Here is a 22,942-nt window from a genome sequence, read left to right on the forward strand (position 1 = left end):
GCACTTGTGATACAAAAAATAGCAAAAAGTCATAATTGCTTTCAAGGAGTTCATTGTCTTAATAGGGGAGACAATGCAAACAATTAAAGGCAAACAAGTTGCAGACAGGATAAATTGGGGATAATTTCAGAGAAAAAGCATGCAAGGAGTACTGGAAAAGGCATTTTGCAGAAGATGATTCTAGCTGACACTTCAGGAAAGCTAGGAAATGAAGCAGTTCATTATGTAGAAAGGACAAAGTGAGAATGCCCTGGAGTCAGAAGCTCAAGTATTGATCAAGTTCAAGGAACAGTAAGGAGGCCAGTGGAGTATAAAAAAGACTAGAAAGGTATGAATCGGGTCATAAAAGTATTTAAAAGTAAAAGTTTTAGATTTGATCCTTAATATAATAGGGAGCTCCCAGAGTTTAGAGCTTGGCGGCTTTTTGGTGTTGGACCTCTCATCAAAGGTTTTTAATGCATAAAGTAAGTCAAGCGTTTATTAAGGGCTTAATATGTACCAGGCTCCCTGCTACCTGACAGTCACCTTAGAGCTTCTGATGGGAGAAGGCACTGTGCACGCCAGGACCACCTGGGCAGTCATCGCAGGGGGGAGATGGGGATTGGGGAAGACCCCTACAGAAGATGGGGAGCACAGCGCGTCTTCACAACAGGGCCAATAATGGAAAGTTTTGCACGACAGCGGATGTATAAATTGCTTACGGTCTGGAGGAAAAGTAAGGGAGAGAATAAATGTTTAAAAATTTTTCAAAAAAAAAAAAAGGCCCGCAAGCACCAAACATCAATCTTGGCATAGCGAGGTGCGGGGGCCCCGGCCGGCAGCCACGGCCCGTCACGGCGCGGGGCGTCGGGAGCGCAGGTGCTCTGGTGTGTGTGGCCGCTAAAGGGCAGCCGCCGCCGCCGAGGGGTGCCCCGGGGAAAGCCGACGGACGGGGTCCGGCCGGAGGCTCGGGAAGGCCCGATGCGAGGGCCAAGCTCCCGCCCGGGGGGCGCGGGGCCGGGCCGAGGCCTCTCCCCGCGGCGGCCCGCGCGGTGCCCCGAGGACCTCCGCCGCGAGGAGCCTCTGGCTCTGCAGGGAGTCCCTGGGGGAGCGTCGCCGGGCCGGACCCGCCTCCCGCGACTCCCCGCCCCCTTCTACTTCCCACAATCCTCCCCTGCACGGCCGGAGCTCCCCGACTTCCGTCGGCGGGGCCCCGCCTCCTCGGGTTACGTCACCGCCGCGCGCTCGGACGCGGCCGCAGACGGCGTGTGTCGTCCGTCGGAAGCGTCTGCCCGCTGGCCCCGGGGCCCGCCGGGACCTCAGTCTCGCGCTCGGAGCCCGCAGCCCGATTGGTCGGCGCGGCCGGAGGCGGGCCGTGCGCGATGATTGGCCGGAGGTGCTAGCGGCGGCGGCAGAGCTGAGGTGAGTGACCCGCGGGAGGCCGGGAGCGGCCTCGCGTCCCGGCATGGGCATAGAGGTAGGAGGGGAAGCTGCCGGCCGGGAAGGAGGGTGGAGAGCGGGCAGGTGCGGGGAGGGCGACAGCAAAGAGGGGGAGAGACCCGCGGGGAGGAGGAGGAGGAGGGCCATCGGGGTGGGGGAGGGGCGGCGAGGGAAGGATGCTCGAGGACACGCGAAGGGCCCGGGGGAGCGCCTGGAAGAAGGCAGGACGGCCCCTTCTTCCTACGCTGTAACCCAACCCGTCCCGTTTACGCCGCTTCTCCCAGCAGCCAGCCCTACGTCTTCCCGCCCGGGAACCTTCACGGGGCGGAGCCATTTGTCCCGAACAGCGATGGCGGGGAACTCGGGAAACAGCTTCCTGGGGGGTAAGAGGAGGAACACTGCGCAGTTCCGTGACCTGCACCCGCACCATGGCACAGATAGCAGGGAAGACCCTCCAGGGGTTTCTCCTCCTAATAAACGGTCCAAGAGCCATGATGTTACTGATTTCAAGGAGACAGAAGATTCCTTTGGTTCCAATGAAGAGTTTACAGCAGATGATTTGGAGGAGATTGATATCATTGCAACCCAGGCTTTGACTCAAGGTTCAGACTGTAGGGTCTTACGGAGCACAAACCCTTTCTTACGGTCATCATCCCCTTCAACTGATAAAAGTTCTAGTCAAAGTGTGGGACTCTCCAAAAATGACAGTACAGCAAGATGCTCCCTTGGTATGTACATGGAATTTGACCTTGGGGGAAATGGAAAATCAGTGATACTAATAGCTCTTTTCTATAGAGTTTTCTAAATTATCAAGGTGCTGTACAGTCACTACATCCTGATACAACCCTGTTAGGTAGGTACTACAGGTATTATTCCCATTTTGCAGGTGAAGAAGCCTAAGTCCAGAGTGTTTAAGTGACTTGCCAATGGTAACACAGCTAGTAAGTATATCAGAATCAGGATTTGAACTCTAGTCTCTCTGACTGCTAGTCCACTCTGCTTCAGTCTCTTTCTGGGACTAGATCTGCTTCAGTAATATCAGCTGATATTCATCCTTTTTCTCATGTGAAAAACACTCTTAAAGCAGTCTGAAAAACAGACAGCACGATGAAATTTGACTTTGGAATAAAGCTAAATATGTTTCTACTGTTTACTCTTCTGACTCCTTGTATCACACATGAGGTTTGCTAGTTGGGATTGGGTTGTAATACAAAATTTTTGCATTTCAAGTAGCCTCTAAACATTGTCTCAGATACTTGGGGAGATGATTTAGATACCCAAGCCATTTTACCAAATTGCAGTATATCACACTACTGGTACCTTAAAATCAACCATCATTTGGTTTTGGAGCTGAAGCTTCAAGAGCTTCAGAGAGCAGAGTGAGAGCTCTAGCTCTATCTCTGTCAGGAAAATGGATATAGAATAAGAATACTGGGATCATTTGTAACTTGAGTGTCTTCTTAAACTGGGGGTTCCCTATAGGTTATTCGGAGCGACAAATGATTCTTTTCAGTACATCTGGATTCAGGCATAATATAAACAAATTCTTACCAGCAGGAATTCCTAAACTTCCTGAACAAGATGGAATGTTCAGAAGTAAAAATCCTTCAGAAAAAAGCAAAGAAAAGATATTAACTAAAGATGTTTCTGAATTTGAAAAACTTAAAGCACAACATGAACTACTAAAGGAAAAGGTAAGTGACACAGAATGTTCATAGCTGCTCAGTAGAGCAAATTTGACCATTTGCTTCCCCCACCCTCAATTCAATAAGTAAAATTTATGGCATAAAACTTTTCCATTTAGCATGAAAAGTTCTTCTCAAACTGGCCCCTTCTGATCTATCTAGTCTTCTGACAACTCTTCGGTCCATCCACATTGGCCTTCTTACTGTCCCCCTCTCCCTTCCTTTGATGAGAATGTATTCTCTAATCATTTCCATACCCTAAAACCTCTGGCTTTCTTTACCACTCACTTCAAGTGCCATAGGAGTTATCCTGGTCCTCTTTACTGCTAGCACTTCCCTTCTAAATACATTTCGTATCTCTTTTGTGTATATTTTGCATTTGCCTATATATGGACTTGCTGACTCCTCAGTAGAATGTAAATTCCTTGTAAAACTGTTTTTGCTATTTCTTTGCATCCCTAGTGTTTAACATAGTACCTGGTGCACAGTAAACACAGAAATGCTTGTTGATTTATTTCCTATCTTGTTGCTGTGAAGCCAATTCAGTAATAATAGTAGCTCATATTTGTATATGGCCTTAAGGGTTACAAAATACATTCTTCACAGAGACCTTATAGAATAGGTAATGGGAAGGTTATTAATTCCATTTTACAGATGAGGGAACTGAAGTCCTGGAAGAGAAAGTGACTTGCTTGAGAGCATGTAGCCCTGAATTTTTTAGCTTCAATTCCAGTACTCTTCCCAACATAACATAATTTTCTTTTTGGGGTTTGGTATTGTTTTTTGGCATTTTTTTTGTTTGTTTTTGCAAGGCAATGAGGTTAAGTGACTTGCCCAAGGTGGCACAGCTAGGTAATTATTAAGTGTCTGAGGTTGGATTTGAACTCAGGTCCTCCTGACTCCAGGGCCAGTACTCTATCTACTGTGTCACGTAGTTCTCCCCCCCCCCCCATATCATGTTGTTTTTCTTTGGTTTGACTGATGAAAATGGACACCAGCTCATCTGTAAAGCCATTTCAGATTCTTGACTTGATTAAGGGATGAAGTAAATACAATAGTCTTTCTCTACCATCTTTCCCATCAACTCCAACCTTTTGTGTCTGTCTTCTGACTTGGAGATGCTGAGCTTTCAGAGTGTCTTCAAATAAAGGCAGCTAGGTGTTGAAGTGGATAGAGCACTGGCTCTGGTGTCAGGAGGTCCTGAGTTCAAATGTGGCCTCAGACACTTAATAATTACCTAGTTGTGTGACCTTAGGCAACCTGTATCAGCCTTGCCAAAAAAAAAAAAACCCAGAGTGTCTTCAAAGCTTTCCATTTCAACAGGATTTCCAGTCTATGGCACCCCAATCATTGCATCAGTATTTAGTTTGTGCTGTTGTTCAGTTGTTCAGTCATGTCCATCTCTTCACAATCCCTTATAGGGTTTTCTTGTCAAAGATACTCGAGTGGTTTGCCATTTCCTCCTCCAGTAGATTAAGGTAGATGGAAGTTAAGTGATTTGCCCAGGATCACATAACTAGTAAATGTCTGAAGCTGGATTTAAACTCAGGTTTTTCTGACTCCAAGCACTGTATCCACTAAGCCATCTAGCTTAGTTTGTATATGTATATACATGTATATATAGTTGTTCTATTTTATATATATATATATATATATATATATATATGAAACCTTTCTCTCCTTAACCTAAAATCATAATTACATATAGCTTTTAAGTGTGTATGTGTGTGTGTGTGTGTGTATTCTCTTTTCATTTCATGATATTTTCTCAAAAGATTAATTTGGGATTTACAGATGAAAGCAATGCAAGAGGAAATCCTCATTAAAAATGGAGAAATTAAAATCTTACGAGACTCATTGCATCACACAGAGTCTAATCTAGAAGAAAAGAAGCGGTCACATTTTCTTCTTGAACAGGAAAAAATTCAGGCCCTCAATGACAAAGAAAAAGAATTCTCCAAAAAGGTAATTTGCTGTCTATTACCATTGTTTTTGATGTCATATTTACTCTTATCTGAATAGCCCTTATGCTTGGAGTCTTTCCAGAGTTCCTCCATCTATCAAAGGAGAGAAAGTAGGGACTGTCTTTCTTTTTCTTATTTGTGTTACCAGGGCTTAACATAGTATCAGGCAAATAGTAGATATTTAATAAATTTTTATTGAATTGAATTGAAGATGACAAATAGGTATTCACCACTGGATTTGTTGAATGAAACTGAGATTAGTTTACCCACAGATGAAGTCTATGAAATGATTTGGAACACAAGCAAAATCCAGAGACCTTCTTTAGACATCAATCACATAAACTCATTGATTTTGACCAAGAAACATCAATTAGAAAAGATAGTTTTCAACAGTTATCCTTTTGCAAGCTTTCCACATTTTTCTGCCACCCTTCCTCCTTCCCATGGAAACAAACAATCTGATTTAGGTTGTACATGTACAATTATGTTTAACATGTTTGCATTATTAATCATATTGTGAAAGAGTTAAGATCTAAGGGGAAAAAATATGAGAAAGAAAGAAAAATAAAAGAAATTTTAAATAGTGAACATAGTATCTTTGCTCTGCATTCAGACTTCATAGTTTTTTCCTCTGGCTATGGATGGCATTGTCCATAGCAAGTCTTTCAGGATTGTCCTTGATCACTGAACTGCTGAGAGGAGCTGAGTTCATCATAGTTGATCATCTCACAATGTTGCTGCTAATGTGGACAATATTCTCGTAGTTCAGAACTTCAGTTCATGCTAGTCTTTCCAGGCTTTTTTAAAGTGCAGCTATTCATGGTTTCTTTCAGAACAATAATACTCCACAACATTCACATACCTAATTTGTTCAGTTGTTCCCCAATTGATGAGTATCCCCCTCAATTTCTAATTCTTTCTCACTACAAAAAAAAGAACTGCTATAAATATAAATCAGCAAAAATATGGCAGCTCTTTTTTTGTAGTAAGTCTTTTTTTAATGATCTCTTTGGGATACAGACTTAGTGTGATATTGCTGAATCAGCATCTACACAGTTTTATTGCCCTTTGTACATAGTTCCAAATTATTCTCCAGAATGGTTGCTGCAGTTTTCAATTCCACCAACACTGTATTATTGTCCGAATTTTCCCATATCTCTAACATTGATCATTTTCGCCTATCTGATAGGTGTGAGGTAATACCTCAAAGCTGTTTTAATTTCCCTTTCCCTAATCATAAATGATGACCAAGAAACATCAAACAAATGGCTAAGTCATGCATATTTGTTTATAGAAACAGGAGTTTGTGATAGCTTTTCAGAATTGGGTCATTGCTTTCAGAAGTTACAAAAATAGGGTAACTAGGTGACTCAGTGTATAGAGCACCAGCCCTGGAGTCAGGAAGACCTGATTTCAAATCCCCACCTCACACACTTAATACATACTTAGTTTTGTGACCTTGGGCAAGGCATTGCCTCCCCCCCCAAAAAAAAAAGTTAGAAAAATAAGCCTAAGGGGTGGCTAGGTGGCACAGTGGATAAAGCACTGGCTCTGGAGTCAGGAGTACCTGGGTTCAAATCCGTTCTCAGACACTTATTAATTACCTAGCTGTGTGGCCTTGGGCAAGCCATTTAACCCCGTTTGCCTTGCAAAAAAAAAACCTAGAAGAAAAATAAACCTAGACTTATTGTTGATTCAGATATTAGAAGAAAACCAAAGAAACAGTATAACATAGCATTGCAGCTTTCAAAAATTTAGCACTGAATTTAGCTGTTGAATACCTAGAAAAATATGAACAAGTGGCCAAAATAATACACCAGAAACTCAGTATCACTAACACAACAAATCTTCAAGTAACAAATACAAACCAAAATATCTTCGAGAATTTAACAAATAATAATAATAGATATCAAGGAAAATTTGAAGATCTCTTTTTTTTTTAATAAATGAGGTACTCTATTGCATGAACTGATGCTGAGTGAGATGAGCAGAACCAGAGAAACATTTGTAACAGCAACATGGGGGTGATGACCAACCTTGATGGACTTGCTTAATTAGACCCAGAGCATCATTACAGAAAAAACATTGACCACAAACCCCTGGCCATTATACTGGTCCATAAAAATTTAAGAATAATGTGCGTTTTTTCTATTGTATTAACAAGTATTTATTCTTTGCCTTCTCCCCTTCCTTTTTCTTTTCTACCCCATTAAATAACAGGTAAATAAGCTTTTATAACAAATATCAGTCAAATAATGTAAATTTCCTTCACTGACCAAATCCAGACATGTATGGCTCATTCTGTATTTTGAGTGTGTCATCTCTTCAGTACTTCCATTTTACAGATGAGGTTTGGGGAAGCTAAAAGACTTGTTTAGAATCAAACAGCTAATAAATATGAAAACCCAGATCTCCTGGATCCAAATCTAATATTATTTTCATTTCATGACAGTGCTCTGCTGAACTTAGTTAAAAATCTCTGTGTGTGCTCTTGTGGATTTTTCTGAAACAGCAGGCATGTAAAGTGCCAGGTTTAGGGCTTCCTGAAGAGATTTCACGCTAGGAAAGTTAACAAAAGGGGCTTCCTGATGGAATGATTTCCTACACTTTGGTAGTCCTCTATACATATAACTCTTAGCTTTAACAACAGCTTCCAACCCCTACGATTGCAGTTGAGCTGTCCCATCTCATTTAAATTGCCTATAGAATGAACCTGCACACTGCATGAAAACTCTAGATATCAAGGAAAATTTGAAGATCGCTTTTTTTTTTAATAAATGAGGTAATCTATTGCATGAACTGATGCTGAGTGAGATGAGCAGAACCAGAGAAACATTTGTAACAGCAACATGGGGGTGATGACCAACCTTGATGGACTTGCTTATTCCATCAGTGCAACAACCAGGGACAATTTTGGTCTATCTGCAATGGAGAATACCATCTGTATTCAGAGAAACAATTGTGGAGTTTGAAGAAAGACCAAAGATTATTACCTTCAATTTAGGGGGGAAAAACCCATTATCTCATTATGTAATTCTGCTATTTCTAATGCTTTATTTTTCTTCCTTAAGGATATGATTTCTCTCTCATCACATTCAACTAGAATCAGTATACCATGGAAACAATGTAAAGACTAACAGAATGCCTTCTATGGGGGGTAGGGGGAAGGAAGCAAGAATTGGGGGGGAAATTGTAAAGCTCAAAATAAATAAAATCTTTATTAAATAAATGAGGTAATTGGGGCGGCTAGGTGGCGTAGTGGATAAAGCACCAGCCTTGGAGTCAGGAGTACCTGGGTTCAAATCCAGTCTCAGACACTTAATAATTACCTAGCTGTGTGGCCTTGGGCAAGCCACTTAGCCCCATTTGCCTTGCAAAAACCTAAAAAAAAATGAGGTAATCTATACAACATTAATCTTTGCCCAGATTCGGAAGCAAGGCTAGAACTTGAGATAATTAGATATAGTTAGTTGCCTTACAGTAAATTCCTGACATTGTTTTTTTATTGGTTTTCCTTTTCTAGTTTAGATGTGAAATCTTGAGGTTGGTATTAAAGATGATCTGGGCATACAAAGCCACTCTTCCACATATTTTCAATTGTGTCTTTGTGTTCCCATCACTTAACTTAGTGATGGTACCTAATAGGTTCCTAAAGAATATTTGTTGAGCTGGGGCAGCTAGGTGGCACAATGGATAGAGCACTGGCCCTGGAGTCAGGAGTACCTGAGTTCAAATCCGGCCTCAGACACTTAATAATTACCTAGCTGTGTGGCCTTGGGCAAGCCACTTAACCCCATTGCCTAGCAAAACAAAAACAACAACAACAAAGAATATTTGTTGAATGGATGGACTCTCTCTTGCCTTCTAGCTCCAGTCACTGCAGTCAGAACTTCAATTTAAAGATGCTGAAATGAATGAATTGAGGAACAAGCTGCATAACAGTGGAAAATCCAGTAAAGCCACCACCAACCCCTCTATCTCCCACATCAGGTACAGTTTGTCTTATAGAGGCAGAGATGGTACCTTTGGACTTATTTAGTCAGCTGGAGAGTCCTGAGTGAAGACCATTAATAGTCCTTTTCTAGGAAAGGCACCCTTTGTTACAAATGACAGACTTCAGCAGCCTGGGTCATAACCCCTAGTCGGGAACCTTGATTCTACATTGGAAGGGCCTAGTACCTCAGAAGTAATGAGGTTTCACCAGACATTGAGTAAGCATAACATACTCAAAATTAACTTTCCTTAAAGTAAAATGATTTGTTCTTCAAACATTATTTTGACATTTAAACATTTATTTTTATTTTTATTTTTTTAGGATTTTTGCAAGGCAAATGGGGTATAAGTCACTTGCCCAAGGCCACACAGCTAGGTAATTATTAAGTGTCTGAGGCCAGATTTGAACTCAGGTACTCCTGACTCCAGGGCCGGTGCTCTATCCACTGCGTCACCTAGCTTCCCCTTAAACATTTTTTAGAGGAATAGAAATTCAAATCTAAGCCAAGGGTGACTCAAACCCAGCTACTTAAAATATCTGTTGTCTTGGTACATACTTTTGAACAACCTCTGCCATTGCTTTTGCTTATAGTACCTATTTTACTTTATTTTTTTGTTAACATTTTATTTGTTTTCCAATTATATTACAATAGTAGTACCTACCTATCATTTTTTGAAAGGTTTTGAATTTTACAATTCCCCCCCTCCCCCCCAGAAGGCTGTCTGATAGTCTTTACATTGTTTCCATGCTATACATTGATGTAAATTGAATGTGTTAGAAGAGTAAACGTAAACCCCCCCTCCCCCCCAGAAGACGAGAAACCTCAAGAATAGAGAGGGGAAAAAAATTATTTCAGTTTGTGTTCAGATTCCAATGGCTCTGTCTCTGGGTTGAGTTGTTTTCTTTATCATAAGTCCACCAGAGAAGTTCCTTCAATATTTTTCCCACAGTTGCTATTTGTACCTCCACTCTATTTCTCCCCACTCTCATTCTATTCTCTCTCTCCTTTCATCCTGGCCCTGTCCAAAAGGATGTTGCATCTGAGTACCCTCTCCCTTGATCTTCTCTCTCTTCTATCACCTATCCCCCCCTTCCCTCCTCCCATTCCCCCTCATCCTGTCCCTTTCCTCCCATCTTTTTCCACAAGACAGATTTCCTCACCCTATTAAGTGTGTATGTCATTTCCTCCCTGAGCCATTTCCAATGAATATGAAGGCTCTCATTCATTCCCTTTTGCCTTCCCCCTTTCCACTCCATTGAAAAAGCTTTTTTTGACTCTTGTGTGAAATCTCTCAGCTTCCTTCTTCATCTCCTTTTCCTTCCTACCAGTACTTTCCCCCATTGTCCATTGACTCCATCCCTTTATCACATCATACCATTATATTCTGCCCCTTCCTATGTCTTGTCTATATATGCTCCTTCTAACAGCTCTTATAAATGAGAAAGTTCATATGAGTTATCAATATCTTCTTCCCATGCAGGAATACAAACAGTTCAATATCATTAAGTTTCTCCTAGTTAGTCCTTCTCATCCACCCCCCTCTATAGTTCACCAGAGTCATGTACTTGGAGATCAAACTTTCCGTTCAGCTCTGGTTGTTTCAATAGGAAAGAAGTCCCCTGTTTTCATTGAAAGTCCATCTTTTCCCCTGAAAGAGGATGTTCAGTTTTGCTGGGTAGTTGATTCTCAGTTGTAAACCAAGATCTTTTGCCTTCCAGAATATCATATTCTACTGCCTATGAGCCCTTAATATAGATGCTGCCAGATCCTGTGTAATCCGGACTATGGAGCCTCAGTAGTTGAATTGTTTGTTTCTGGCAGCTTTTAGAATTTTCTCTTTAATTTGGCAGTTTTGGAATTTGGCTATAATATTCCTGGAAGTTTTTCTTTTGGGATCTCTTTCAGGAGGTGACTGGTGAATTCTCTCGATTTCTATTCTGCCCTCTGCTTCTAGGATCTCAGGGAAATTTTGCTGTATTGTTTCTTGAAAAATGAAGTCTAGGCTCTTCTCAGGAGAAGACTTTCTTGATCATGACTTTCAGATAGCCCAATAATTATTTCTTCTGGATCTGTTTTCAGGGTTGGTTGTTCCAATGAAATATTTCACATTTTCTTCTAATTTTTGGCTTTTTTGGGGGGGAAGTTTTATTTCTTGCAAAGTCATCAGCTTCCTTCTGCATTTCAAGGAGTTATTTTCTTCAGAGAGCTTTTTTATCTCCTTTTCTAGCTGGCCAATTCTGGTTTTTATGACATTCTTCTCATTTTGCCTTTTGTTTTGCTTTTTCTATTAGGCCTAAACTGGTTTTTAACATGTTATTTTCTTCAGTATTTTTTTATATATCTTTCACCAAGCAGTTGATTTGGTTTTCATGATTTTTCTGCATCTTTCTCATTTATCCTCCCAATTTTTGCTCCCATCTGCCTTAATTACTTTTCAAAGTCTTTTTTGAGCCCATCCATAGTCTGAGCCCATTTTCTGTTTCTCTTGGACGTTTTGTTTGATACAGAAGCTTCAATTTTGTCATCATCTGAGTATGTGTTTTGATCTTCCATGGGCGTAAAGTCACTCTCTATGATCAGATTCTTCTTTTTCTGTTTACTTATTCCCTCAGACCAAGGCAGCACTTCCAAGGCTTTGGGTTTGGTTTTGTTTTGTTTTTTGGGGACACCCCACTGGGACCTTTATTCCTCCAAGGTCTTATGCTCTCTTGCCTGTTCTTTGATATGTAGACGCGCCCCCCCCCCCCCATACTTCCCTCTGCCCTGGAGCTATAAGGAAGGATCCAGCTTGGCTACTTAAGTGTGAAAGCCCAAACTGCAGCCTGGATCTGAGTGTAGGCTAGCAGCAGAATCTTACACCGAAGGATAGCAGAAAAATCTCTGTAGACTTCCCTTACTGTCTGTTGGGGTGCAGGCTGCTTTCTCCAGATTCTTACTGCAGATTCTGTGGCCAGTGCTCCTGATTCCACACTCATTCTGGTGCAGCAGAGTTCTCTCCCCACCCCTTCAAGTTGTTGCCAGTGATCTCTGGGCTGGGTTGCCCTGCAGTCACAACTTTTCCAACCCTGGGGTCCTGTTGAAACACACCTTTCCCTCGGGAAAGTTATCTTGGACTGGGAAAATGTTTCACTCAGTCTTTCTGTGGGTTCTGCCCCTCTAAATTTTGGCTAGAATCATAATTTTTTTTTGGCTTTTAGAGTTTGGGAGGGAAGGAATTCCTGGGAAATGCTGCCTTCATGCCGCCATCTTGACTCTGCCCACAGTACCTATTTTATGAATCTAAATTTCTAAATTAACCTTATGTAAGTAAAAATGTAGCATCTTATCCTGAAAAATGAAACTCTTACCATTCTTGGAATTTGAAGACTGCTGCTAAAAGTATTGCTCTGGCATTGGACTTATAGGTACCTGAAAGACATAGTTTTGGTCAAATGAGCACCTTTCTCAATTTGCATCTGGAGAGCATGTAGGTATAAGAGAGCTGAAAAACTTAAGGGATTTGTCTCCTTCCACAATGCATCTGCATAGTTCCTTCATTTTTTGGCTTAGGAACTAAAGCCCAGGTTTCTGTGCTTTGGGGAAAACAAAACAAAACTATTGTTGTCCTTAAAGAAATTAGGATTTGCAGAAAACCTTCCTAAATTTTCCTTTATGCTTTAGGGTAGCAGGCACTGTATAATTTCTCCCAACACTATCTTTTCCTCTCTTTTTTTGACTCCTGTTTCTTGATCCTTAATTACTAAAGTAATCTTGTCTACAGAGAAAAGACAGTTTGATTAAACTAAGTAATAAATGGGGCTAATATTCTTAATTGACTAGAAGACCCATATTACTTTCATTGCCAAGTGAACAGGAAATATCTTGCACTTTGCAAGCACAAATTTTTTTTTCTTAGATTTTTCAAGGCAGTGGGGCTAAGTGGCTTGCCGAAGGCCACATGGCTAGGTAATTATTAAGTGTCTGAGGTTGGATTTGAACCCAGGTACTCCTGACTCCAAGGCCAGTGCTCTATTGACTGTGCCACCTAGCCGCCCCTAATTTTTTTTTAGGGCTTTTTTTTTTTTGGCAAGGCAAATAGGGTTAAGTGGCTTGCCCAAGGCCACACAGCTAGGTAATTATTAAGTGTCTGAGACCGGATTTGAGCCCAGGTACTCTGGACTCCAGGGTCGGTGCTTTATCCACTATGCCACCTAGCCACCCCTAGCAAGCACAAAATTTTGATTGAAGAATGGGACAAATATACTAAAGACCTCATCCTGAATTTGGTAAGAAAAAAATGTCTTTCATGAAGTTCTATATTTCAGTAGAATCACTATAATCAAATTTGATTTACCTTTTTCTAGCCCCAGGAAAAGCCCTTCCAGAGTTACAAAACTAGAAGCTTGCCCTCCACAAATGGGAAAGTCATCTTTTCCTACAAAGGAGTCCTTCAGTGCCAACACATCCCCTCTGTATTCCTGTCAGATACCCCTACAGCCCTATGTCTTGACCCACAGAGAAGGTAAGTACCCACCAAATATTCTGGAAACACAATTGGTTTTCATTCATTCTTTCATTCAGTAACCAGTTATTAAGTGGCTACTAGATTACAACTTCTGGAAGAAAGATACCAAGATTATTAAAACATGATCACTCAGCTCATATAGTTTACAATCCCCATAGGAGGCTACAACACATAAACACACAATACTGTGCAGTAAATGAGAAGTGTATTTAAAAAAGATGCTGTGGGGGTTAGAAGAAGGAAAACTTTCAAACTTGAAGTGAGAATCTGGAAAAAGCATCTAGAAGTAGGTAACATTTAAACTAGACATTGAAGAAAGGCTAAGATTCAAATGACAGAAATGGGAGAAGAGAGTGATGGAAGCATTCTAGGAATAGGAAACAGAATAAACAAAGACATAGAGTTGAGAGAGCATAAACTATATGTGAGGAAAACAACCCAGTTAAAAATTGTAGCATATAGGAAGAGTGATTACAAAGGTGTCTCATTGTGGAAGACCTTGAATGCTAGACTGAAGTGTTGGAACTTTTTTTGTTAAGCTTTAGGAAGTCATTCAGGATTTTGAGCAAAGAAGTAGTAGTGGATCTATATATAAAGCAGAAAGGATGGATTTTAGTTTGAAGAGTAGAGGTGAGAAGATCTAATAGCAGACTAATGTGGTATTGGTGGTAAGGGGTGGTAACAGTGGAAGTAGAGAGGTCGGAGCAAGTGGGAGAGGCAGTGATGACTCATTGGTCTGTAAGGGAGAGAAACAATATTCAACAACTTTGTTTTGTTTCACAAAAGCCACCCTTGTATTTTGGTTTGAAGGGATGATGCTCTTTTTTTTTTTCCCTGCAGAAACAAGCTAAAAGTAGTAGGATTTCATTTTGAGACTACTAGCTAGGCTTTTTCCTATCAACCTTTCATGACCAGGAGATAAAGAACTATGGATTAAATGAAATTTAAGTACATTTTAAAAATGTCTTTCTTAATATTCTCTTAACTTACTTATGATACAGCATCTCTAATTTTCTTCTCTATGGCAGTTTTATGTCTGAAAAGCTTTCTGTGACCTCGTACTTCAGGTACCTACCTCACTAAAAGCAGTTAACTGCAATTTATGCTTTTAGTTCTGTTAAGAAAAAAAAAAACAAATTTTATTTTTTTTACTCTATTACATGCAGCAGATTTTCTTTTTTTTTCAGATCTGGAGCTGAAGATATTAAAGCTTTTCTAGAAAACTTAGTTCTTTTGTTTTGGCTTTGGGTTCATCTACAGTGGGATGTCCAGGTTTTATGGTTCTGATTGATTTAGTTGCTTCCTGCCTTTTTTCCAAGGGTCATAGCCAAGAGTTTCTGGGCTGTTTGTCTTTTATACACAACCTATAACTTGTACTTTTTGTTTCAGACATTAAAACTTACAATTTGGGAAGTGAATCTGTAAAACAGGAAGAGACACAGAGAAATCTTACTTCCAATTATATTCAGCAACCAAACTCTCAAGGTACCAAAGCAAAGAGTCCTAGACACTGAGCATCTTAACTAAGATTGCTTTTCTTAAGGCATCCCTTTCTCAGGATGTGATATGCAAAGGCACAGTTCCCATTTGGTGGAAGAGGGAAGGCATCTCAAAACAGAATTTTCTTTCTACTTCAACTTGCCTAGAAACTGAGGATCAATAGACAGATGATAATCTGCTTAAGGCAAACATATTTAAATAGGCTTTATAAAATGGCAAATGGACTACAAGAGCAAAGGCTATTTTTTGGTAAAATTCTCCAAGTGCATACAAGAAACTCAAAACATTAAACATACACGGGTTCTCAGTTTGGACTTGGCTTACATGGTGTGGGGTATTTCAAGTGAACTTCAAAGTTTCCTTTGGATGCCCTAGAAAAAGCTTCACATAAAAATTGATTCAACCTACTTTATCTCTTGCAGGTTCTGTTTTGATAAACTTGCTTCTGAAGCAGCCTTTAACTCCAGAGTCATCCCTAAGTCTGTGTCATCTTCTGAGTAGTCATCCTGAAGCCCCTGCTGGCTTTCTTCAGCTGCCAAGATTGGCCAAGTAAGTGGATAGCTTCTGAGTAGCTTTCAGGAAAGGACTGGTAAAGATGATTTCTTTTGGGGCACCTAGAGCTGGGGTACTTGGCTAGTCTTGTCCTCACTTACTTTCTGATTGCAGCACACACTGCCTTCTCCCAGGTTAGGATCATGATGTAGAGCAGTGTCATAGATCAAAGGCTTATCAGGTGCTGACTTTGTACAGAGCATTAAGTCTTCAGTCTCACAATGGACTGTCCTCTTTTGTGCTTTGCTCTTAGTGCTTCATCAGGAGTGTCAAGCATCCAGACCACATATTCTCGAGAAGGCTCCTCATCCCTGAAAGAAGTGCAGAGCCTGGCCATCACGGGACTAAACTTAATTGCCAGGGATGAAGGTTCATCTGATGAAGACCTCACTAATGGGAAGAGAAGACCCTCTTGTGTCACTCAGCTCTGCCAGCTCCCAGGGGCAGTGCACCTTCTTCCCCTTGTGAGGCACTACACTGAACTCTACTGCCAGACCCTGCAGGCTGTGGCCTCAGTAAAAAGGAACAGTTCTGGGGACTCATCAGCCTGCTCATCCCGAGGGAGCACCAGTGTAGAGCCCAGCACAGAGGATTCCTTGTTGGCTCTGGAAGGCTTCACTATGGTAGCACTCAGCATTCTTCAGCACCTGGTGTGTTACAGTGGGGCTGTTGTTAAAACATTACTGTCAATAAGAGTCAGAAAAGATGCCACTGATGGAAAAGATCCTGCCTTAGGAGGGAACGAGAGCATTGTGTGCTGGAGGAGGCCTGGAAAGACATCAGAAAACCTTATGGTGGAAGAACAACTGGCAAAGGCCCTGGAGGAGACTGGGAATAGCCAGGACCATCATCCCTTGTGGAAGATGCTCCTTCACTTGTTGTCTGCTCCAACAGGTCACCTACAAGTTAGAGTCCTTAACCAGTGCCTTAAAGTTTTGGTGAAATTAGCTGAGAACTGTGCATTTGATTTATTACCCAGGTAAAAAGAAGATGGGAATCGATTTTCTTTTCAGCCTTCCCCCTAAACTTTCTGTAAGCAGTGTCCACTAAAACTCAAGAGTTTCCTTCTGTGTCCTTAACATAATCCATACGTGCTTGGTTGTGAAATATAGTTTTGGAAAACAATTTAGTCACAAAGCACTTAATGGCATTTCATTTGATCCTTGAAAAAGTCCTACGAGGCACATGGTGTGATTATTATTACCCCTTTTGCAGATGAGAAAATTGAGCCTCAGAGAAGGAAAGTGAAATGTGATGTGCCCCTTGTTACACAGGTATTAAGTGGTAGAATCTGGATTCCAACCTAGCTTTTCTGACCTCTAGTAGAGGTCAGAACTTATAGAAAAAATGCTCTTATCTGCTGGAGGGTTGGGTTGGGCTTGGAGAAGGAAAGGGGATAGCTTTTGTTTAATTCTTCATTTATGTTGTATGACAGGTGAATTGGGACTGTATGCCACAAGACATAAAGAGGACCAAAGAAAAAACTAATTTGAGACACAGATGTCCCTTTCAAGTGTTTTGGCAGAGTAACAATGTTTAATATCCTGTGTCCTTAATCTCTAGATGTAATTGCTACTCCTTAAGCTAGATCACTAGGTCAAGTTTGCAGATCCTTGCTGTCTGTTATTCTGGACATTCTATTGTATTATGATAAGATGCTGAAATATTTTCCTTTCCATAACTTCTTTAAGTGTAACATTCCAATACTGTTGAAATCCAGCTAAAGTAGCATATTATTTTACCCATCTGGATTTGCTATGGGTCAAATGACTGTGTGACCTTTGGCAAATCTTAGGATTTCTACATTTGAGTTGCATCTGTGAAATGCAAGAATTCCTCTTAGTTATAGGAGTTATAGGATATAACTCCTTAAGCTAAGGAGTTATAGTTAAAGAATTTTTAAGATAATATGAGTCTGAGTCACCTCAGTCAGCAGTTCAGTAAAAACAAAAGAGAATGTACTGTCACTGGTAGTTTGCTTCCTGTATAATAGCAGTTAGTTCAGTCTCACAGGATGCGCTGCAGTTCCAGACTTAGATTAGCACAAACTGACCTGTTAATGTAAAAGTGAATTGTTTTAACTTACGTTCTTTAGGACATGGTTGAGTGATTAACAGTCCCCTTACTGACTTTTCAAAAGCCTTAAGAAAAAGATCCAAAGTAGTACAGTAGAACAAATTTCAGGTCAATGTCAAAACTATATGGGTTTTGTCCTGTGATTAATTTTAGCCTATGATGTCCTATTTCTGAAATCAAAACCTTTTAAGTTGCCACATAGTTACTGCTTAATGAAAAATATGCTATTATGCTATATTCTCTACACTCAAGTATTCCATGCATAAGCAGACAATTGTGTTTGTAGCTGGGGTCTTGTGGTCACGAGCCAGCCTTCAGCCTCATTCAAATAGTTAGTCTACCAGCCTACTTTAGACTTCCTCTTTGCTCCCTGTAGGCTTTTAGGAAGCCAGGGCTACATCCTTAGGCTCACGAACCAAGGAATCCTTCCCCTGTGGCTACTGTGTACCTGGATCCAGTGGATCTAGAAATGGCCTAGCCTAGTTTAAACCACTGACCTGTATGTAGCACAACAGGAATCTCCAGGTAGACATAGTCTTTAGTCATGAACCAGGGTGCAGATTCATGCTACTCTTGTTACACAAAAGAAAAGCCTTTTCCTTCTTAGACATGGTTCCACCAGGGCCTCAGGCTGTTGTTTCGGCCACACCTCCCACATGCTTGTGGTCTGGCAGTGGGCCAGGGCCAAGTGGGAAAAACCTCTGGGGCTCCAGGATAGCTAAAGTTCCATCTTTTGTTTGTCTGTGTTCATCCCCACAGCTAATCTGACTTAACCTTTATTTCACTTTGCCTCACAGTGTCCTTAAAGATCAACTAGTCCAACATTATTTTTAGAGCAGATAGGCCTAGAGAGGAGTTGTAGTGACTGAAAAAAAAACTCCTAGACCCTAGGCTAGAAATCTTTGTTACCCCTGCACCAGGAGATGCCTTCCCCCTCCTTGGGGAAATGGCGAACCCAGAGAGCATAGAAACATTTCCTTTGCTCTCTGGGTGCTGGCAGCTTGCTGGGGAGTGGGCCCTGAGCTGTCTGCTCCCTGAGAACCTAGTGAGAGAGGAGACCCTGGTGTGTTCTGCTGTGCAGCAGCATCCCTCTTTGTCTGTGTTTTCCAGGTTCCAGTGTGTGCTGAGCAGTCACGGCTTGCTCCAGTGCCTTTCCTCTACAGCCTGCCTATCATCTGTTCTCCTGACTGTTCATCTTCTGTCTCTCCTTGGGGACCATGAGCAGTTAGCTGCTCAGCTCTGCTCCCAATCAGGTAAGAAGGCATTTCTGGAAACAGGCAGAGGACTGTGTACCTATGGAGCTGGTAATGCAGTGGATAGAGACCTGGACCCTGAGTTCAGAACTAGCCTTGGTCATTTCCTGCCTGGGTGATCCAAGGCAAGGTTCTGTTTAACATCTGTTTGTATTAGTTTCCTTAGTTATAAAATGAGAACAATTATAGCTTTTTCCTGGTCGGGGGGTTGTGAGGATTAAATGAAATAATATTGCAAAAAGGGATTACTCCAATGCCTAGACCGTGGTAGGGGTTATAGAAATGTTTCTTCTTTTCTTACCTCTGCTCTGGAGCAGAACTACTCTGATCTGCCATAAGAAGGCCCTGAAAGCTTTAGTGATGTCTGGGGCACAGGATGCCTAGCTGTCAGAAATCTTCACTTGTAACTTTCTGGTGGGAGGAACAAAGGAATGATTATTTAGTGAAAGAAATGGACTTTTTTTTTTTTTCAGAAAACTGTCTTCTCCTCTTGCTGTATATGTACATCACTTCAAGGCCAGATAAAGCAGTTGTGGAGACACAGTGGTTTCAGCTGGAACAAGAGGTAAACATAAGAACTTGCTGGTTTTTCAAAAACCATTCAAGAACTTGCTGAAGAGTTCTAGGGAAGAAAGGCTTTCATTTATTCAGGATTCATTCACAAGTGTCTAACCCTGTTCTAAGGGTGGTTGGGGAGGTGAGAGAAACAGTAAGCTAGGATCCTATCAGAAAGGTCCCAGTGTGATTGGGAGACAGGATATACTTGCATGAAGTTGAGTAGCAACCTGAGCCCTTTTGTCTGTATGTTCCCAAATGCAGAGCAGACTTTGTTTTGGGTGCTAGTGATGGTCTTTGCCTTGGTGGGTATCTTTCAAGATGGGGTTCCATTCTGCTTGCATTGGCTACACTTCTGAGTACCTCCTAGTACTCAGGGAGTGCCTCCCTTTGTCCAGGTAAGCAGTTGCTGAGTTAGCTGACTCAAGGTGGAGGGCAGTCCAAGAAGCCTGGTTCCTCTAGAAGGGTCCTGCTCCTGCCTGCAGAGTTTGTGGTAGGACCTTGCGTCCCTGTGCTCTCTTGTCCTAGACTGTGTGGTTCCTGGCCAAGATCATGCAGAGCCCTGACTCTCCTAAATCCATTATAGGATCTGACTGCCAGTGCAACCTGGAGGTAAGTGAATGAGACAGGAGGGGCTGGACCATGCTGGGGTGAGGCTATGCTGCTTCCTGTTCATCACAGCAATGAAAAACCAGACTGTTCATGTCTCCAGGCATTGACCTTCCCAAGCCTCCCAACCCACCTCAGAAAAGACAATGATGCCACTGATGCAGTAGCAAGTACTTTATAGGAAGCCTTCTTCCTCCATATGACTGAAAATGGTGTCTTCTGGTTTTCAGTATCATTCCAGGGTCCCCAAGATTCTTTCAGGGGTCTGTGAAATCAGAACTAGTTTCATGATAATACTGTGATACTTGAAATTCTAACATGATAAATATAAGCTACTATAACCTACATAAAAGATCTTTTAGAGGAGAGCATTATTGATGATTTTTTTTGTTTTTTTTTATTTTGCAAGGCAAACAGGGTTAAGTGGCTTGCTCAAGGCCACACAGCTAGGTAATTATTAAAGTGTCTGAGACTGGATTTGAACCCAGGTACTCCTGACTCCAGGGTGGATGCTTTATCCACTATGCTACCCAGCCTCCCCGATGATCCCCCCCCCCCCCCAATGATTCTTAAAAGTATAATGGAGTTCTAGGGGGCAGCTAGGTAGCACAGTCGTTAGAGCACCAACCCTGGAGTCAGGAGGACCTGAGTTCAAATTGGCCCCAGACACTTAAGTCACTTATTTATTTATTTGTTTGGGGTTTTTTTTAGGTTTTTGCAAGGCAATGGTGTTAAGTGGCTTGCCCAAGGCCACACAGCTGGGTAATTATTAAGTGTCTGAGACCAGATTTGAACCCAGGTACTCCTGACTTCAGGGCCGGTGCTTTATCCACTTCGCCACCTAGCTGCCCCTGGGCAAGTCACTTAACTCCATTACCTTAAATAAATGATTTTTCTAAAAAAAGCATAATGGGGTCCCGAGACCAAGTTTGAGAACCAGTGATAGGAGCTTTACAGTTTTTTAAATTTAGTGACTTCAGTTCTGAATCTTCATTAATCTCCAGCAAGTAAGAACTTGCTTGGATTGGCGGCTTCATTGGGCCCTATCCATGAGCACCATTCTGTTGCTGTCCTACTTGACTTGATGTAAATAACTCTGTGGGGCATTTCAGACTTTCATGGATGAGCTCTAGCTTAATCAGTTCAAGTAGACTACCCTTTTTGCTGGTCTCTGCTGGAGTCTCTATCTCCCATCTCTGAGTCTTTGAATTGGCATCCTGGGATGGTCTCCCTTCCCCCCTCAGCCCTTTAGAATTCTCCTTTCCTTTAAAACCCTGCTTGAGCATTGGCTTGGAATGGAACAATTGCTTTGTATTGTATATTTCCATTTTATTTATCTGTGGTATAAGAATCCACTTGTACACATACATGTCCACCTGCATTTCTAGGGGTGCACAACATCCTCCCCGGTAGAAGGGATGAACTTTGTTCACTGATCACTGGTGTCTGGCTCAAAGGATGTGCTTCCTAAATGTTTATTGATTGATTCATTTATCAGAGGAGCATTCTCTTCCTCTTCCAAATTGATAGATAAAATCCATGACTATTCATCCTTATTCTTTATTTTGTTCCCTAGGTCGTCAAAGCCCTCATAGTAATGTTACATAGACAGTGGCTGACCATTCGAAGGCTGGAAGGCCACCTTCAGATGGGACAAAAGAAGAAGATGGTCCGGTGCCTCCGGGACACCTTGTTGCTATTGCACTGTCTGTCCCAGAGAGACACACTGTTCCATGTGCACTGCATGGATGTTCTCCACCAGTATGACCAGGTGATTCCTGGTATTCAGGCCCTCCTTCGAGGCCTCCCTGACAGGACAAACTATGAAGGTGAGAGTGAAGCTGTGGACTCTCCAGTTCTGAGAGAGGCTCTAGGTCCTTGGGAGGCCAAAGGGAGGAAAAGAGTGACCATATGGCTGTCTGGGAACCTGTGAGGACAGCAACCTCCTTCCTTGCCCTTCTCTGCCCCCAGTACTAACCCCACTCATGATCTCCTATTTTCTCAGCGGCTGTACAGGTTCTCGTTTGTCGTTCATAAAATGTCACTTAGGAGCCTAGACCCTCCTAGGCCCAGACATGGATTTTTATCCACGCCTACAGTTTGCTGAGCCAGCTCAGCTGTCTGGTTCCCACATCTGCCTACCTTCACAGCCTGTTCTGACTCACACCACGGCCTGGTCCCAAATGGGACCAGATGCCAGGGCTGTTGGGAGAGGGCAATGGAAGGTCAGCAGGCAGGGTGGTCCCTGAGGCACTGCCCCGGGGGTACAAGAACTGGCACAGTCAGTTGTTTTTTGGCACGGTCAGTTCTTGCCCTGATGCTTGGGCAATCACAAGTGGATCCTTCTGTTTCTGATTTAGAGGCAGCTCTGGAAGACCTGTGCCGAACAGAGCCAGACGTGGATGAGCCCGACACGGATCCTAGCTGAGCCACGAGCTGGTGCATCAGTTTTTCAATGTTAGGCCTGAATTTTTTAGACATTTTTAAAATGATACCAACTGATTAAAAATGAATGTTATTGACACTCAAAGAGCATTGCTGATCCTCGTCTTTGTCAGTAGCTCCCAGGGCCTCTAATTCGGCAGGAGAGAGAACCTCCGGAACTGGGTTCATGGATTTTAGAACTGCAAGAAGCTGTAGAGGCATCGGTATTTAGAGACCAGAAAGCTGAGGTGGAGTCATTGCCCGGGGGTAGTCCTGCAGCGGCAGAGCTGGGCCTGACGCTAGGCTTGGTGCCCCCTTTTCAACTGAAGAGCATCTCCAGGGGACCAGGTTTTTTCTTTTATTGAAAAGTAGATCAACAGGGGCTGGGTGCGCAGTGCATAGAGCA

General features: G+C 42.2%; 1 protein-coding gene across 10 annotated transcripts; it reads left to right on the forward strand.

The window, feature by feature from the left end:
• The first annotated feature begins 1,331 nt into the window (after positions 1-1,331).
• ATRIP (ATR interacting protein) lies at positions 1,332-22,642 on the forward strand. Of its 10 annotated transcripts, none has more exons than XM_074197656.1 (14): positions 1,332-1,401; positions 1,707-2,147; positions 2,974-3,113; positions 4,899-5,069; positions 8,937-9,058; positions 13,407-13,564; positions 14,957-15,052; positions 15,490-15,616; positions 15,873-16,598; positions 18,806-18,948; positions 19,422-19,513; positions 20,032-20,115; positions 21,689-21,941; positions 22,473-22,642. In XM_074197656.1, exons 2-14 carry the CDS (start codon positions 1,769-1,771, stop codon positions 22,538-22,540), a joined length of 2,559 nt encoding a protein of 852 aa, XP_074053757.1. In that variant the 5' UTR covers positions 1,332-1,401; positions 1,707-1,768; the 3' UTR covers positions 22,541-22,642. The 10 variants fall into 10 exon arrangements, with proteins under 10 accessions (XP_074053757.1, XP_074053756.1, XP_074053754.1 ...); XM_074197655.1 differs by having other exon boundaries at positions 1,337-1,401; positions 1,704-2,147; XM_074197653.1 differs by having other exon boundaries at positions 1,396-1,456; positions 1,704-2,147.
• The last annotated feature ends 300 nt before the right edge of the window (positions 22,643-22,942 follow it).

This window comes from Macrotis lagotis, chromosome 8, assembly GCF_037893015.1.
Source record: "Macrotis lagotis isolate mMagLag1 chromosome 8, bilby.v1.9.chrom.fasta, whole genome shotgun sequence".
In the NCBI taxonomy this organism is placed as follows: domain Eukaryota; kingdom Metazoa; phylum Chordata; class Mammalia; order Peramelemorphia; family Peramelidae; genus Macrotis; species Macrotis lagotis.